At 45.0% G+C, this 15,498-nt stretch overlaps 1 protein-coding gene across 1 annotated transcript in view; it reads left to right on the forward strand.

The window, feature by feature from the left end:
- The first annotated feature begins 405 nt into the window (after positions 1-405).
- GNAI2 (G protein subunit alpha i2) overlaps positions 406-15,498 on the forward strand; it is a 197,626-nt gene continuing 182,533 nt past the window's right edge. The window contains exon 1 of the mRNA XM_084633229.1: positions 406-631. Coding sequence (XP_084489355.1) covers positions 514-631 — 118 coding nt within the window. The 5' untranslated portion in view covers positions 406-513. The remainder of the gene's footprint in view (positions 632-15,498) is intronic.

Below are 15,498 nucleotides of genomic sequence, written 5' to 3' on the forward strand. Positions count from 1 at the left end.
CCACCCCACCCATTGCACCCCAAACAGAGACACCCAACCCCCACCAACTGCACCACAAACGCACCCCATACTGAGCCACCCCACCCTCAGTGCACCCCAAAGTTACCCTATACAGACCCACTCCACCCCCACCCATTGCACCCTAAACCCACTCTCTACACAGCCACCCAATGTACTCCAAGCCCATCCCATACAGTCACCTTACACACACTGCACCCCAACCCCACCCCATAAAGAGCCACTGCACCCTAAACCCACCTCCTACAGAACCACCCACCCGACCCATTGCACCCGAAACCCACCCCCTACAGAGCCCAAATCCCTTACCCCCCAAATCCACCCCAGGCAGAGCCACCCCGCGGCCCGGCCCGGCCCCGCCCCGCCATCGGAGGCCCCGCCCCCGCGCCGGGCGGCCCCGGGCTCAGAGCGGCGGCGGCAGGCTGAGGGGACGCATCGCAGCGCGGCGCGCGACCAGCCCGACTCGGCCGGGATCCGCCTCAGCCCGGCCCCGCAATGGGCTGCACCGTGAGCGCCGAGGACAAGGCGGCGGCCGAGCGCTCTAAGATGATCGACAAGAACCTGCGCGAGGACGGCGAGAAGGCGGCGCGGGAGGTCAAGCTGCTGCTGCTGGGTGAGCCCCGGCCCGCCCGGTCCCCCCCGCCACGGTCCCGGTCCCCCCCGCCACGGCCACGGCCCCGGCCCCGGTCCCCCCCGCCACGGCCCGGCCCGGCCCGGCCCGGCCCGCGCTGCGACCCGCCGGTACCGCCCGCCCCGCCCCGCGGCTCCCCGGTCCGCCTCTTACCACCTCGCCAGCCCCCGCCCCTCCTGGTCCCGCCGGCCGGCCCTGCCCAGCGATACCCTCGCCCCCCGCTGCCACCCCGTCAGCGCCCTGCTCCGCCCGTCTGGCCCCCGCGGTGCCATTGCCCCGCTTTCCGGTACCACCCTGTCAGCCGCCTGCCTCGCTCCGGCGGTACCGCCCTGCCCTTTATCCCCCCCCAGTACCTGGATCCCTCCTGGTGACACCCCCACCCCCTGGTACCACCCTGCCAGGCTCTTGCCCACCTTGCCCCTGTGGTATTGCTCTGTCCTTGACCCCCGGTACTGCCTGGTACCACCCTGCCCTGTGACCCCCCCCCGTGCCCAGTACCACCCACCAGCCCCTTGTCCAGCCTGCCCTGCAACCCCCCGGTCCCGTGGTGCTGCTCTGTATCCCCCCCCCAGTCCCTCCTGGTACCACCCTGCCCAATGACACCCTGCCTTTGTACTGTCTGCCCCACTGCCTGGGCCCACCCCCCTGGTCCTGCCCAGCGACACCCTTGCCATCTTCCCCCTGCCCACCTTGCCTCCATGATACCACCCAGCCCTGCGTCCCCCCCAGTACCCTGGTACTGCCTGGCCCAGCGACCCTCCTCTGGCCCTGCCCTGCAACACCCTCCTGGCCTGGTACCACCTGGCCCAGCGAGCTACCCACCACTGGTAGCCTCCTCCTGGGCCCACCGAGAACTCTCGGTTACACTCCTGGGATTCTCCAGTGTCTGAGAGCCCCCCCCAGTCTGCTACCTCCCACAGAACACCCCCCTCCGTGGTTCTCAAGGGCCTTTTGAGACCCTGCATACTTTTAGCCTGTCCCATCCAGTGACCTGCTTAGCAGACCCCAAGGTACAGCCCAGTGCACCCTCCCAAAGAGCCCCCTACTGGCTTCCTGCACTCCCCTATGTTGCACCCCAGAGACACTCCAAGACCTCCAGACTGCATTCCCAGGCTGCCTACGTACACCCCAGCAACCCTATGATATACCCCCCTAGGTACAGCCTACATCCCATACAGCTCCCCTAATATACACCCTCAGTAAATCCCACCCACCCAGACTCTCTCAATACACCATTGCACAGACCATTGAACCCACGACCCCCTTACATACACTGACACCCCTTATGCCACAATCCACACATCTTTTATATCACAGACTCCCTAAAAAGAAAAGGAGTACTTGTGGCACCTTAGAGACTAACCAATTTATTTGAGCATGAGCTTTTGTGAGCCACAGCTCACTTCATCGGATGAAGTGAGCTGTGGCTCACGAAAGCTCATGCTCAAATAAATTGGTTAGTCTCTAAGGTGCCACAAGTACTCCTTTTCTTTTTGCGAATACAGACTAACACGGCTGTTACTCTGAAACAGACTCCCTAGTAACACCCCCATATAACAGACCCCGCTAAATACAACTCGAGCCTCCACCCCCATACATGACAGTCCTCCCAGATACCTCTACTTCTCCCTAGATACAATAAGCCCCACTGTAGATGAAAACCCTCTGTTCCAATCCTCAGATACCACAGGCCCCCACCTCTTTCTCAGCCCCATATACCCTGGGCGCCTATGTATGGCATATGGAGGCATGTACCTCAGCCCTACATGTACCCCAACTGCCAAGTGTCTCTCACAGCTTTCTTCACTACCCCTCAATTAAGCTCCCCACCCTCATTAAATACAAACTCCTATCCTTCCCTACAAATTCCTGTACAAACTTCTGTGAACACCCTCTCCGCATCTTCCCCCAGAGATCCCCCGAATGAAACCCTTCCATTCCTCCCCCAACTGCCTACTACTCCACTCTCTCCCTTCAGCTACCCTTTTCCTCTGGAAAGGCCAACCCCTCATCTCCACAGCCCCAGCTGTCCATGTATCTGCAAAGAATCCCCATTCCTCTGTCAGCCCAACATTTCCACATTCTGAAACACCCCATCCCGTCCAAAGCCACCACCCTCCCTGAAGCCTTGTCCACACTCCAGCTACCACATCCCCTCCAAACATGTTCTTCAGCTGCACCCATTCGCATGCACCTTCCCAAATACCCCCTGCCAGTTACAGAACTCTGCCCTTGTACAGCTATACACCCTGCCTTGTGTTTTCCAGCCACTCTGCGGAGTAAATGTATGGAGGGGAGAGCTTTGAGGGTGCCCATGCCCCCTCCCACATCCATACAGATGATGATGGAGAAGAGTTAGGATCCCTGTCAACTGTGGCTGGGGATGGATTGTTTGGGAGGAGAGTTGGAGACAGCTGCTGCTCAGGGTGATGGAACTTGTGAGGGGGGAAATTGAAAACACTTTCATCCTGCTTGATTTGGGGGCGGAACTGCTTTTTGTTGATTCTTAGTCTCCCCTTTTTGAAACCCCTTGCATTCTGACTGAGACCAGATGGTGTGCTCATCTCCTTCCAGGAGATGCACAGAGTGAGCTGGGTGGGTAGCTTTGTGTCTGCAGTCCCAGGTTACTGGTCAAAGGGCTCTGTCAGTCGCTTTATGCTTTTAGCATTCAGCAGTGTTCCGCACTATTTCTCTCTTCCCTCCTTTCTCTGAGCTCATCATGGGGCCCCGTAACCTAGGAAAGTAAACATCTATTTCAAATCCTCAGATTTTCTTTTCTTTTTCCCAAATACCCCCACTTTTTTTTTTTTTGAGGCGGGAGAGGAAGTAAATTGATCTTCAGTGCCAAGGTAGCAGGGTATTGAAAGAAAGTGTTTTCTGCAGCCCTTAGTGTGACTTGAATGGTGGAAAGCATACCCTGACAAGAAGCAGCAATGTGGATCCAGTATGTGTGGATACTGGATGCTCTTATTTGTTTAGTTCAGTAGCAAACTTTGCACCAGTCCAGCCTGTGTTTACTGCTCCTCAAATATTTTTCCACTTGTTCTGCCCGTCTTTTAATGAAGCTCTAATCCAAATTGAAGATTTGTGCCTTATGGACATCTGATGATGATGAGAATGATAATGTGTTTGCATACCACTTGCTGTGTTCAAAGCACTTTACAGACATAAAACTCGGACATCTCTGCTCTCTGTCCTTTGGCTTTGGGGAAGAAAGCAGATTTTTAAAAAAATTTTAAATGACCTCCTAACTGGATTTTATTCTGCTTCTGAAATTCCCAGGAAGAGCAATTCCTCATTTAGCCTTTTAAATGCCATATTATGTGATACTCCCACACAGTGTGGGGAAGCCCAGATGGGGTGGTAAACTGGAAGATGTGGGGTGGATTCGGACAAGAGGTAATTAGGAGACATAGGATGGAAGGAGAGAAGCATGTGATGGCACAGCAGTTGAGAAAATGTCTGTCTTGTGGATTTTTTAAATAGAGGAAACAGTGGCAGGAAACAATGATGAAATCAGGCAGGCTCATTTCTTTAAACACAACCTTGCATTAATAACTACATAATTAACATCTGAGCAGCTCTAGTCAATACAGCATTGTGTTGATAAAATAACAGTGACTTCTTGACTTATTTAATATTGGTTAAGTGCCAACAACGTATGTACTCCCGCTAGGAAAGTCCGTGGGCTTATTTGAAGACAGTGCAGATACACTGATGCTTTTTTAGAAGGATTTCAGTAAACAAATTAGATCAGATTCCTGTGTTGGTGTGATGTGCTGATGATATCAGGACTGACCAACTGGAATGCAAGATTTCTTAATACTATTAATATTTTAGGCCCTGATCCTGCAATCAGGATCTATGTGGGTAGACACCAGAGTAGCTCCATTGACTTAAATGGGGCTCTGTGCAGGTATGGGGATCTGTTTACAGGATTGGGGACTTAGGTGGGGAGAAGTCCTACACGTATTGATGTAACCTTATTTTTGGGTGTGAAGGATCCAGGCCTAGTCTTGCATCTTTTTTTCCCCTTTAGAAATAAATGAGTCAAGTAAAGCAGCATCACTAAAACATTGTTTCTTGTAGCCTCTTTAAACCCCCTGCTCCCCATAACTCCTAAATATTTAATAATAAAGCTGCAGAATGAGGTGCCTGTATTACTTTTATTAGCAAAACAAAAACCCATGCTTGACTCTCTCTCTCTCTTCCACCCCCCCCAGTGAATTTTCTTTTGTATGAGTCTAGCATCTGTTGGCCTGCATAATTTGTAACATAAACATGCTTGTGATAGCCTGTGGATTTACAGCTGGCTAGGTGAATTCACTGGATAAATAAGGCAGAGGGCAGCAGCTTCACCCATAAACTAAAAATAACTTACAAGGTCGACACACCTTTTGGATTTGGATTTCCACCTGTGTTAGAGTAAAGACAACAGGAAACCTGTTTGTAGAGCGCTACTGTATCATTTTTGCTAGCTTTGGTAAAATTCTCTAGCTGAAATGGATACTCGCAGCAAATGGTTTTTTTTGGATAATCACTTTTGCACTGAATATTAAATGTGAAACAAGGGCATGAGATTTTCAAAATGCAAATGATGCACATGGTTAATTTACAGGTAATAATATTCTGTATGCTTCACTACTGTATGTTTTCTCAGTTTAGGTGGGGCTGTAGCCATGTTCTTTGCTGTGGCTGTTTAAAGTAACTTATTTAGTAACAAAGGCCTCCATCCTGCAAGCACTTATTCATGTGCTTCACTTTATTCACACAATGACTGCTGTTGGAGTTAGTAGAACTACTGATACGTAAAGTTAAGCATCGGGGCACGCATTGGTGTAAGGGCTAGTCCAGTATGTGTGTTACAGGTCATGTCCCATGCCCCCCTCACTCCCCCATGCCTGTCACTGAGGATCTGAGTTGTTGCAGCCCCTAGCTAGGCAGCCTTGGCTCTGTAGCTCAAGCTGTAAAATCTCCTGTTTTTATCCCTGGAGGTACCCAGTTCAGTCCCTGGTGTATTGGCCAAGATGTTGGCTGTCACATTTGCAGGATTGCTGCCCAAATGACAATCTGTTTTTGAGTGCTACCTGTTGGCTACAAAATTAAAGGGAAGAAAATGTCTTGGCAGCTTTGAGTGGAGGATGAATGTGTGTATTCTGCCCTCTGTCATGCTGTATGTACAGTGCTTGGTTTTGGATGTCCATTGTGGAATGAATTATTTATTCCCAAATTGTATCTTTATGTTGGAAAGGATGGGAGGTGGGAGGAAGGGAAGCATACAAATGATCTTTGACTTCTGAAGTGGAGAGTATTTACAAAATACAATTCTGATCTTGGTGTGGGGATCTAAATTCAAAAGTAGAGCAAGACAATTTTTCTTTCTAGCAGCTGTTCAAGTGTAAATAGTGCTGAAGACTTGAGTCATTATTGCCCTATATTTAAGCTGAGACATGTCTGCAAAATACTTTCAAATTAATTTGAAGGCATTGCACAAACAGATTGCTCTTTACTGAGAACAGCAGTAAGACACCTTACTTCCTAGATTGTGACTAATGGTAATGTTAACTTTGTAATTTCTGAGCACAGTTGTCAATTTCGGGTCAGTTACAACAGGGTGAATCTCATCAGTAAATTCGTATAACAAGCACGAATTTTAATAGACTTTTGAAGAGTGACTGTATAGCTGAGGAGTCCCTGGGACTTAGCAAGCACTTTCAAGATGAAAACTGGCTTGACCTTGATGAAATGAGTGGTGAAGAGAATCTGACGTTTGGTCTGTTAGTTGTATGCTAGAAGATGTTCCTCATTGCAAGGCTGAAAGTATGCATGTCTAAGTGATGCTTGCAGATGGACTGTCCCAGGCAGGCTGGTAATGGCAGATGTATTATATGTACATTAAAGATAAGTCAAGGGAAACGCCTGTGGTATGAGATCATTATTGTTGGTTGTTTGAGGGGAAAATGGATGTAAGCCTTCTAGTACCAATAGCTCTGAAGTCTGGATTTGTTTTTTCACCAGGTTTGCTGTCTTTACAAAGTGATACCGGTATGGTTCTAATACTCAGTTTACCTACTTACTCCTTAACATTCCACTGTAGATGGATCCCCCCCCTCCCCCCCAAAAAAACAAACAAACAAACAAAAAAAAACACAACAACAAGCTGTGCTCTGATGAAAGTTCTTACTCTATCAAACTGCTGTGAGCTATTGCTTTGTGAGCCTCTGGAGCAGATGGTAGTACCACGTTTTATCAGGACATTTGTCTGCTTTGGGGAGAGCAGCTGCAGTCATCGGAGAACCAACTTCTTGTACAAGCTCAAATTAGTACTTTTCAGCAAACACGGTGGCTTTTGTCTGTTGTGGCTAAAGACTGGACTGAGGTCTCAACGAATCCTCTGTCAAATCAGAACTCTCTCTCTTTCTGCTCTTCATGTGCATTCAAACAGGCTTAAAAGGCTTCTCTTGTCTCGAATCTTTTGCACCAGAGCGTTGGCAAACTAGAATAGTCGTGTAGCTAAGGGCTTGTCTACACTGGCAATTTACAGCGCTGTAACTTTCTTGCTCAGGGTGAAAAAACACCCCCCTGAGCGCAGCAAGTTTCACCACTGTAAAGCGTCAGTGTGGACACTGCACCAACGCTGGGAGCTGCACCCCCCTTGTGCTCTCCCAGAGCTCTGCCATGATCACACAAACCACGTTAAAGCGCTGCCAGTGTAGACTAGCCCTAAATCTCAGTGTGCACCACTTGCCTGGAAAATTTAATCTGCCATTTCAGCTCCAACAAACATGTTAGGGAGGCAGTAGCTAATGTTTTCTGTTGGCTTGATTTTAAATGGTGCCCTGTGTTCTCCGTCCTTCTTTCCTCTCTGAATCATGGATGTTTGCTTAGATTTTTCACACAAACAGTCATTAGAAGTAGGGCTGTTGATTGATCATAGTTTAACTCATGGGATTAACTCAAAATTAATTATGATTAAAAAAATTAATCACGATTAATAGCAGTTTAAATCACTGTTAAACAATAAAATACCAATTTAAATTTATTAAATATTTTGATGTTTTTGTACATATTCAAATATATTGATTTCAGTTACAACACAGTATACAAAGTGTACAGTGCTCACTTCATATTTTTGATTACAAATATTTTCATTGTAAAAATGATAAAATAGTATTTTTCAGTTCACTTCATACAAGTACTGCAGTGCAATCTCTTTATTGTGAAAGTGCAAGTTACAACCATAGATTGCACTTAAAAATAAAACAGTTATGTAACAAAAACAATGGAAAATTTTAGAGCCTACAAATCCACTCAGTCCTACTTCTTGTTCAGCCACTTGCTAAGACAGACAAGTTTGTTTACATTTATGGGAGATAATGCTGCCCACTTCTTATTCACAATGTTTCCTGAAAGTGAGAACAGGCATTTACATGGCACTTTTGTAGCTAGCATTTTAAGGTATTTACATGCCAGATATGCTAAACATTTGTATGCTGCTTCAGCCACCATTCCAGAGGACATGCTTCCATGCTGATGACACGCATTAAAAATGTGTTAATTACATTTGTGACTGAAGTCCTTGGGCGAAGAGTTGTATGCTCTGTTCTACCCACATTCTGCCATATATTTCATGTTATAGCAATCTCGGATAATGACTCGGCAATGGTGTTTGTTTTAAGAACACTTTCACTGTAGATTTGACAAAACACAAAGAAGGTACCAATGTGAGATTTCTAAAGATAGCTTAGCACTCGACCCAAGGTTTAAGAATCTGAAGTTCTGCCCAAAATCTGATGGGGACGGGGTGTGGAGCATGCTTTCAGAAGTCTTAAAAGAGCAACACTCCGATGTGGAACCTACAGAACCTGAACCACCAAAAAAGAAAATCAGCCTTCTGCTGGTGGCATCTGACTTGGGTGATGAAAATGAACATGTGCTGGTCTGCACTGCTTTGGATTGTTATCGAGCAGAACCCATCATCAGCATGGATGCGTGCCCTCTGGAGTGGTGGTTGAAGCATGAAGGGACATCTGAATTTTTAGCGCATCTGGCGCATAAATATCATAAAAAATTTCACGGCTACAATGATGCCATGAGAATGCCTGTTCTCACTTTTAGGTGACATTGTAAACAAGAATCAGGCAGCATTATCTTCTGCAAATGTAAACAAACTTGTTTGTCTGAGCAATTTGCTGACCAAGAAATAGGACAGAGTGGACTTGTAGACTCTGAAGTTTACATTGTTTTATTTTTGAATGCAGTTATTTTTTGTACATAATTCTACATGTGTAAGTTCAACTTTCATGATAAAAAGAAAAGGAGTACTTGTGGCACCTTAGAGACCAACACATTTATTTGAGCATAAGCATCCGATGAAGTGAGCTGTAGCTCACGAAAGCTTATGCTCCAATTAATTTGTTAGTTGGAGCATAAGCTTTCGTGAGCTACAGCTCACTTCATCGGATGCTTATGCTCAAATAAATGTGTTGGTCTCTAAGGTGCCACAAGTACTCCTTTTCTTTTTGCGGATACAGACTAACATGGCTGCTACTCTGAAACCTTTCATGATAAAGAGATGGCACTACAGTACTTGTATTCAGTGAACTGAAAAATACTATTATTTTTTACAGTGCAAATATTTGTAAAAAAAAATAGTGAGCACCGTACACTTTGTATTCTGTGTTGTAATTGAAATCAAATACAAGTACTGCAGTGCAATCTCTTTATCATGAAAGTGCAAGTTGAAAATGTAGAAAACATCAAAAATGTCAGTGGTATTCCATTATTTTTTTAAAAGTGCGATTAATCACAATTTTTTTAATCGCTTGAGAGCCCTAATTAGAAGTTTTAGTGTTTGAATGGCTTATTCCAGTGGGCCATAAATTACCAAAACAAAACTTGTGGCCGCTTTGAATCAAGCGCGCTCAGTCCCAGAAGCTTCCTTTGGTGGGATTCACCCTTGAATTTGCCCATCATTTAGTGTCAAAAATAGATTGCTGCACAAGGGGAAAAATGTTTTTTTAAAAAAGACAAACTTTGGTTAGTAATTCTAAATTATTGTAAGACTTTCCATCTTTCTCCTTAAGGAATGTTAGCATTAGAAAAAAATGGCTATGCAGCTTTGTTCCAAGGTTGAGTCTTTAGCTAAAAATAAGTACAACTAAAGACTGTTCAGCTGGCTTGGAAACTATTTCCAAAGCCAATGAGAAATACCCTCCTGTTACCAAAGAGAAAAGTGTTGCCGAATTTTGCTGACCTGAAAGTAGGGTGGAGAGTTTCACTTGTGCTATTACTTGCTGCAGATCTAGATGCATTCTCTTGTTAAATTTCCATTCTCAGAAAACCAGCCCTTGACTCTCTGACATGCAAGCTCTCCCTGTAGGGTAGTCCCTTTTGTGTCTGAGCAGTATGAGCTATTTTAATTTAGATCTAAGCTCTGCCTCTGGGGAGGAGTGATGGAAATAATTTCATTCTCTTAATGGCTTCTTTATAATTAGTTTAGTAACTCTAATTGTGCCCAGAAGTTTTTGATATCTCTGTGGACCAAGGGTTTTTTTTATCAGTTCAGATGTGAAAGTTGGCTTCATTTACCAGAGAAACTTAAAAAAAACAAAAACGTATTTTGCTGACGAGGAGTTGACGAAAGCAAAGGCCCTAGCTATTCATCTCAGCCCAAGTATGCTCTCCAGAAGCATGGGAGACATTGTTTCTCCAGCAACTGTGAAGGTAGTGGAATATTGTAGCAGAATTAACATTTTGGAGCAGCGATAGTAATTGTTGTCATAAAACAACAATGGGAGAAAACTGGAACCACCAGGACCTCTGGAATTCAACAGTTCATCAAGGCTAATTTCAGTGGCAGTGCAAACCAAACTGTGTGCCAAACAGTGTTTTCAAATTTTACTGTAAGGATAACTAAATTTTTTGGCACATTTACCCAGTAGGAGAACATAACTAGTTATAGCAGAGCAGCATCAAACATACACAGTGCTACTCATGGACTTAATCACGTTAAAGAACTTATGCTTCTGTTCTAGAACATTGCTATCAGATAGTAGATTTTTGTCACTGCTTATTTTGGAAAAAAAATCTTTGGTCTGTAGACACAGTTAATGAGTGGGTGTGTGTATACAATATATATACTTCCTACAGCTGAGTAAGGCATGAACATATGCAAAATAGTTAAATAATATTGTCTCTATTAGATGGTCTGAGATCTACAGTTCCACAAATGGAGAATGATGAATAGATTGGAAAACATGCCTTATAATATGCAGTGCTGATAGCCGTGTTGGTCCCAGGATATTAGAGAGACAGCGTGGGTGACATAATATCTTTTATTGGACCAAGCTTTCAAGCCACACAGAACTGCTCTTCAGGTCTCTTCCTGAGGAAGAGCTCTGTGTGGCTTGAAAGCTTGTCTCTCACCAACAGAAGTTGGTCCAATAAAAGATACTCCCTTGTCCACCATGCCTTAAAGTGTTGGACTCCCAGAGCTCAATCTATTTAGCTTAACAAAGAGATGTGACTTGATCACAGTCTGCAAGTACCTACACGGGGAACTAAACTTTCATAATGGGCTCTTCAGTCTAGCATACATAGATATAACAAGATCCACTGGCTGGAAGATGAAGCTAGACAAATTCAGACTGGAAATAAAGTGTAAATTTTTTCAGGGAGAGTAATTAACCCCTGGCACAAGTTATCCTGAGCTGTGGTGGATTCTCCATCACTGGAAATTTGTAAATCAAGGGCAGGAGTACATTTAAAACACTGCAGCAGCACAGCTCTTCAGTGAAGACACTCCAACACCGATGGGAGCTCTGCCATCAACATAATTAATTCACCTCCATGAGAGGAGGTAGCTATGTCAAGGGGAGGAGCTATTCTGTCAACATAGCACTGTCTACAAAGGGGGTTAGGTCAGTATAACTGCATCACTCAGGGATTTTGCACACCCCTGAGTGATGTATAGTGATACCAATGTAAGTGTATAGTGTAGATCTGGCCCAAGATTGGATATTTTTCTGAAAGATCTGCTTTAGTTCTAACAGGAATTATTTGGGGGCAGGTTTCAGTTCTCTGGCCTGTGTCACACAGGAGGTCAGACTGGATGATCACAGTGGTCCCTTCTGGCCTTAGAATGTAAATCTGATGGTCATTAAGGTTACTGGATGGCTGACAGCCACTAGTAAGTTTTAATTCTTCTTACCATTCAGAAATTTGCTTGTTCAAAAAGTATAGTGTACTTAAAGGTTTTGTTTAATGGCTAAGCTGTCTTTCTTTAGTCACACATCCAGCCATGTCTAAACCAATCTCAGTGTAACTATTCCATAATGATACAGTAGGAAAAACCTCGCTTCACTGTTCCAGCGTCCATCCGGCAAATAATTGTATCTTCATCAATCATTTGGAATAATAGAATTCAAGTAATTGAAACTGAACGTATTAGTGCAGCATATCTGTCTCCTGCTTGTAAAAATAAACATCTTGGCTATGCCTCAAACTTTCGCTCAAATAAATGAATCACCCTTTGTCTAGCAGTAGCAGACCACTGTCCTGTGACATTTGTTCTGTTTTGTTAACATATTCTTTAGTGATTTAAAAAAAAAAAGAACAAGTAATTTAATTTCTGGTTGATCCCTGACTGAAGAGTTCTTGGTGTTTTTTTTAAATTATTACCTTTTAAATGGTCTCCATCCAGTATAGTTCTTGTAGTCAAGTGATTTCTTTAGATGTCATACCTCCTAGGCATAATTGGGGCTCAGAGCAATTGTCTCAGGCTCTTTGCAACCTCAGGCATGTGTTGCTGCGCTGGTTACGCCCAGGGCAGCTTCCTCCCTTTAAGGATTTGCCTTTACTGCATAGTGAACTCAAGTATTGCCCCTAATTTGCAAGCATGCTGAATTATGTGGCTGGCCTGAGAGGGGATATAGGCCAAAATTGAGTGAGTACATCTAGTCAGCTGCTGATTGACCACTTTGTAGTATGGATGCAGGCTAGTGCCAGCTGAGCACTTCTAATTCTGCTGTGCCTTCCCACAATTTTCCCAGTGTGCCCAGAAAGGACAGACAAGTTCTCCCACACATAATTCCATGCAACGAACCATGGGATGTGCTCCTAGAAGTCGTAACGCCACCCATAAGTGAGTGCAGTGCCTGTGTGGACACAGCAAGTCACTGCTTAGTTTGCAGGGTTGCTGCTTTCATTTGAACTCAGTTAACTTGGGTATAGGTAATTGGAGTTAACTCTGCAGTGAAGACATAAGCAATTGGGCTGGATGAATGCACTATAAGGTGGGTAGAAAGCTGGCTAAATTGTCGGGCTCAACGGGTAGTGATCAATGGCTCCATGTCTAGTTGGCAGCCGGTATCAAGTGGAGTGCCCCAAGGGTCGGTCCTGGGGCCGGTTTTATTCAATATCTTCATAAATGATCTGGAGGATGGTGTGGATTGCACTCTCAGCAAATTTGCGGATGATACTAAACTGGGAGGAGTGGTAGATACGCTGGAGGGGAGGGATAGGATACAGAAGGACCTAGACCAATTGGAGGATTGGGCCAAAAGGAATCTGATGAGGTTCAATAAGGATAAGTGCAGGGTCCTGCACTTAGGACGGAAGAACCCAATGCACAGCTACAGACTAGGGACCGAATGGCTAGGCAGCAGTTCTGCAGAAAAGGACCTAGGGGTGACAGTGGACGAGAAGCTGGATATGAGTCAGCAGTGTGCCCTTGTTGCCAAGAAGGCCAATGGCATTTTGGGATGTATAAGTAGGGGCATAGCGAGCAGATCGAGGGACGTGATCGTTCCCCTCTATTCGACATTGGTGAGGCCTCATCTGGAGTACTGTGTCCAGTTTTGGGCCCCACACTTCAAGAAGGATGTGGATAAATTGGAGAGAGTCCAGCGAAGGGCAACAAAAATGATTAGGGGACTGGAACACATGACTTATGAGGAGAGGCTGAGGGAGCTGGGATTGTTTAGCCTGCAGAAGAGAAGAATGAGGGGGGATTTGATAGCTGCTTTCAACTACCTGAAAGGGGGTTCCAAAGAGGATGGCTCTAGACTGTTCTCAATGGTAGCAGATGACAGAACGAGGAGTAATGGTCTCAAGTTGCAGTGGGGGAGGTTTAGATTGGATATTAGGAAAAACTTTTTCACTAAGAGGGTGGTGAAACACTGGAATGCGTTACCTAGGGAGGTGGTAGAATCTCCTTCCTTAGAGGTTTTTAAGGTCAGGCTTGACAAAGCCCTGGCTGGGATGATTTAACTGGGAATTGGTCCTGCTTTGAGCAGGGGGTTGGACTAGATGACCTTCTGGGGTCCCTTCCAACCCTGATATTCTATGATTCTATGATTCTATGAATTGAGAGCTGTTGTCTCAGGCTCTCTGCAGACTCAGGCAAACACCACTGCATCTGTTACACCCTCTGAGTTATTGTTTCTCATGTTAAATTTTATCATCAGTGTCTGAAAAATCCCCTTTTTAATAGGAAACATTTCTCTGTGTGTGTGTTGCTTTCCTCAGTCTGCAGACGGCTCCAGTACTTTTGCTATTGCTCAGAGCTTTGCCAAGCTGCATCAGGCTGAAGTTAATTCAGGACCGTTTAGATGCTTCAGCTCAGAACCCTGTGGGCAGAAGTGAAACTATTGGTCACATCAGTTTCATGCAGCTGCTTGGGAAGGTCATGAGTAGCAGTGGAGGAAGGGATTGGAATTTCTTCTTATGGGGAGGAGGACCCAGAAAAGAGTCTGAGGGAGGAGTGGGGCAATGGACAGCCCCCATTCTCCTCTGTGGCAGCCGGGATCCTCTCTGGGATAGAAGAGTTAGTTAGCTGGCACATGCTTCTGTCCGGCTGCATGTAGGGAATGGAGCTACTGTTATATCAACACCTAAGATTCTGGAACTGATGAGCTGTTCTCTCCCTTTCCAGTTTTCAGATTTTTTTTTTTTAAGGTAGTGAAACAGACTAGATGCAAACTGTCAGTGCAGAGCTGGATAGTCTGTTGTTTGTGTGGCTCTTTTCCACAGCAACAGGGAGAGGAAATATATTTTTAAAAATAGGAAAAGGTGCTTGTAAATCCCAAAAAACTGGCAAGGGACTTCTGGGGTAAAGTGCAGTACCTGAAACTATGTTAGTCTTTTTTTTTTTTTTCCTTTTTTTTCCCTTCAGTTGACTAAATCTCAAATTGGTGGTGTCCCTCTAATCTTCTGGCAGTTTCATTCCCCAAGCTACTGTAGCCTTCTTAAACTTCCCACTTAGGATTTTAAATAGATTTTTCTCTATCACTCTCCCTCTGCCAAGTATAACTCTTTATGATTGAGAAAGCAGCAGGTATATTTTTCCAGGAACAGATTTTAGGACTCGGCAAATGCTGCAGAGAATTTTTCTAGTTATTTTAATTAAAACTAGTCCTTCTGGGGTCTCCCAGTAATGCAATACTTCCTCTATCCCCCCCGCACCCCACATGAAGTTCCATCATTTAAAACAAAACATCATATTGAGTTGAGAGGAGGAAAAATCCAGCCCAGCTGCTAAAGTTCAGTTTACTCTGGAGTTCTGAGTTGTCTTTGGTCCATTTTGTTTACAGATGACAGTGACCATAAGTAAGTGGATATTGGCTTTCTCCCAGACACCCAAGTTATTTTTAGATTGTGAAGGTTTTCTGTTGTAGCATGTGGTGAGGCAAGTGGTTCTATGTTTGGGTGGGGGGAAAAATATTGTGCAGTAATACGTTACTTAGATTAATTTCACACCTGCCGTACATTTTTCTGTAGAATTTTGCCTGTTATAATTTTTATTTGCTTTCTGATGTTATATTGGACTTGATTGTTTGAATGCATGC

This window comes from Lepidochelys olivacea (genome assembly GCF_965140295.1).
Source record: "Lepidochelys olivacea isolate rLepOli2 genome assembly, chromosome: 7".
NCBI lineage: Eukaryota > Metazoa > Chordata > Testudines > Cheloniidae > Lepidochelys > Lepidochelys olivacea.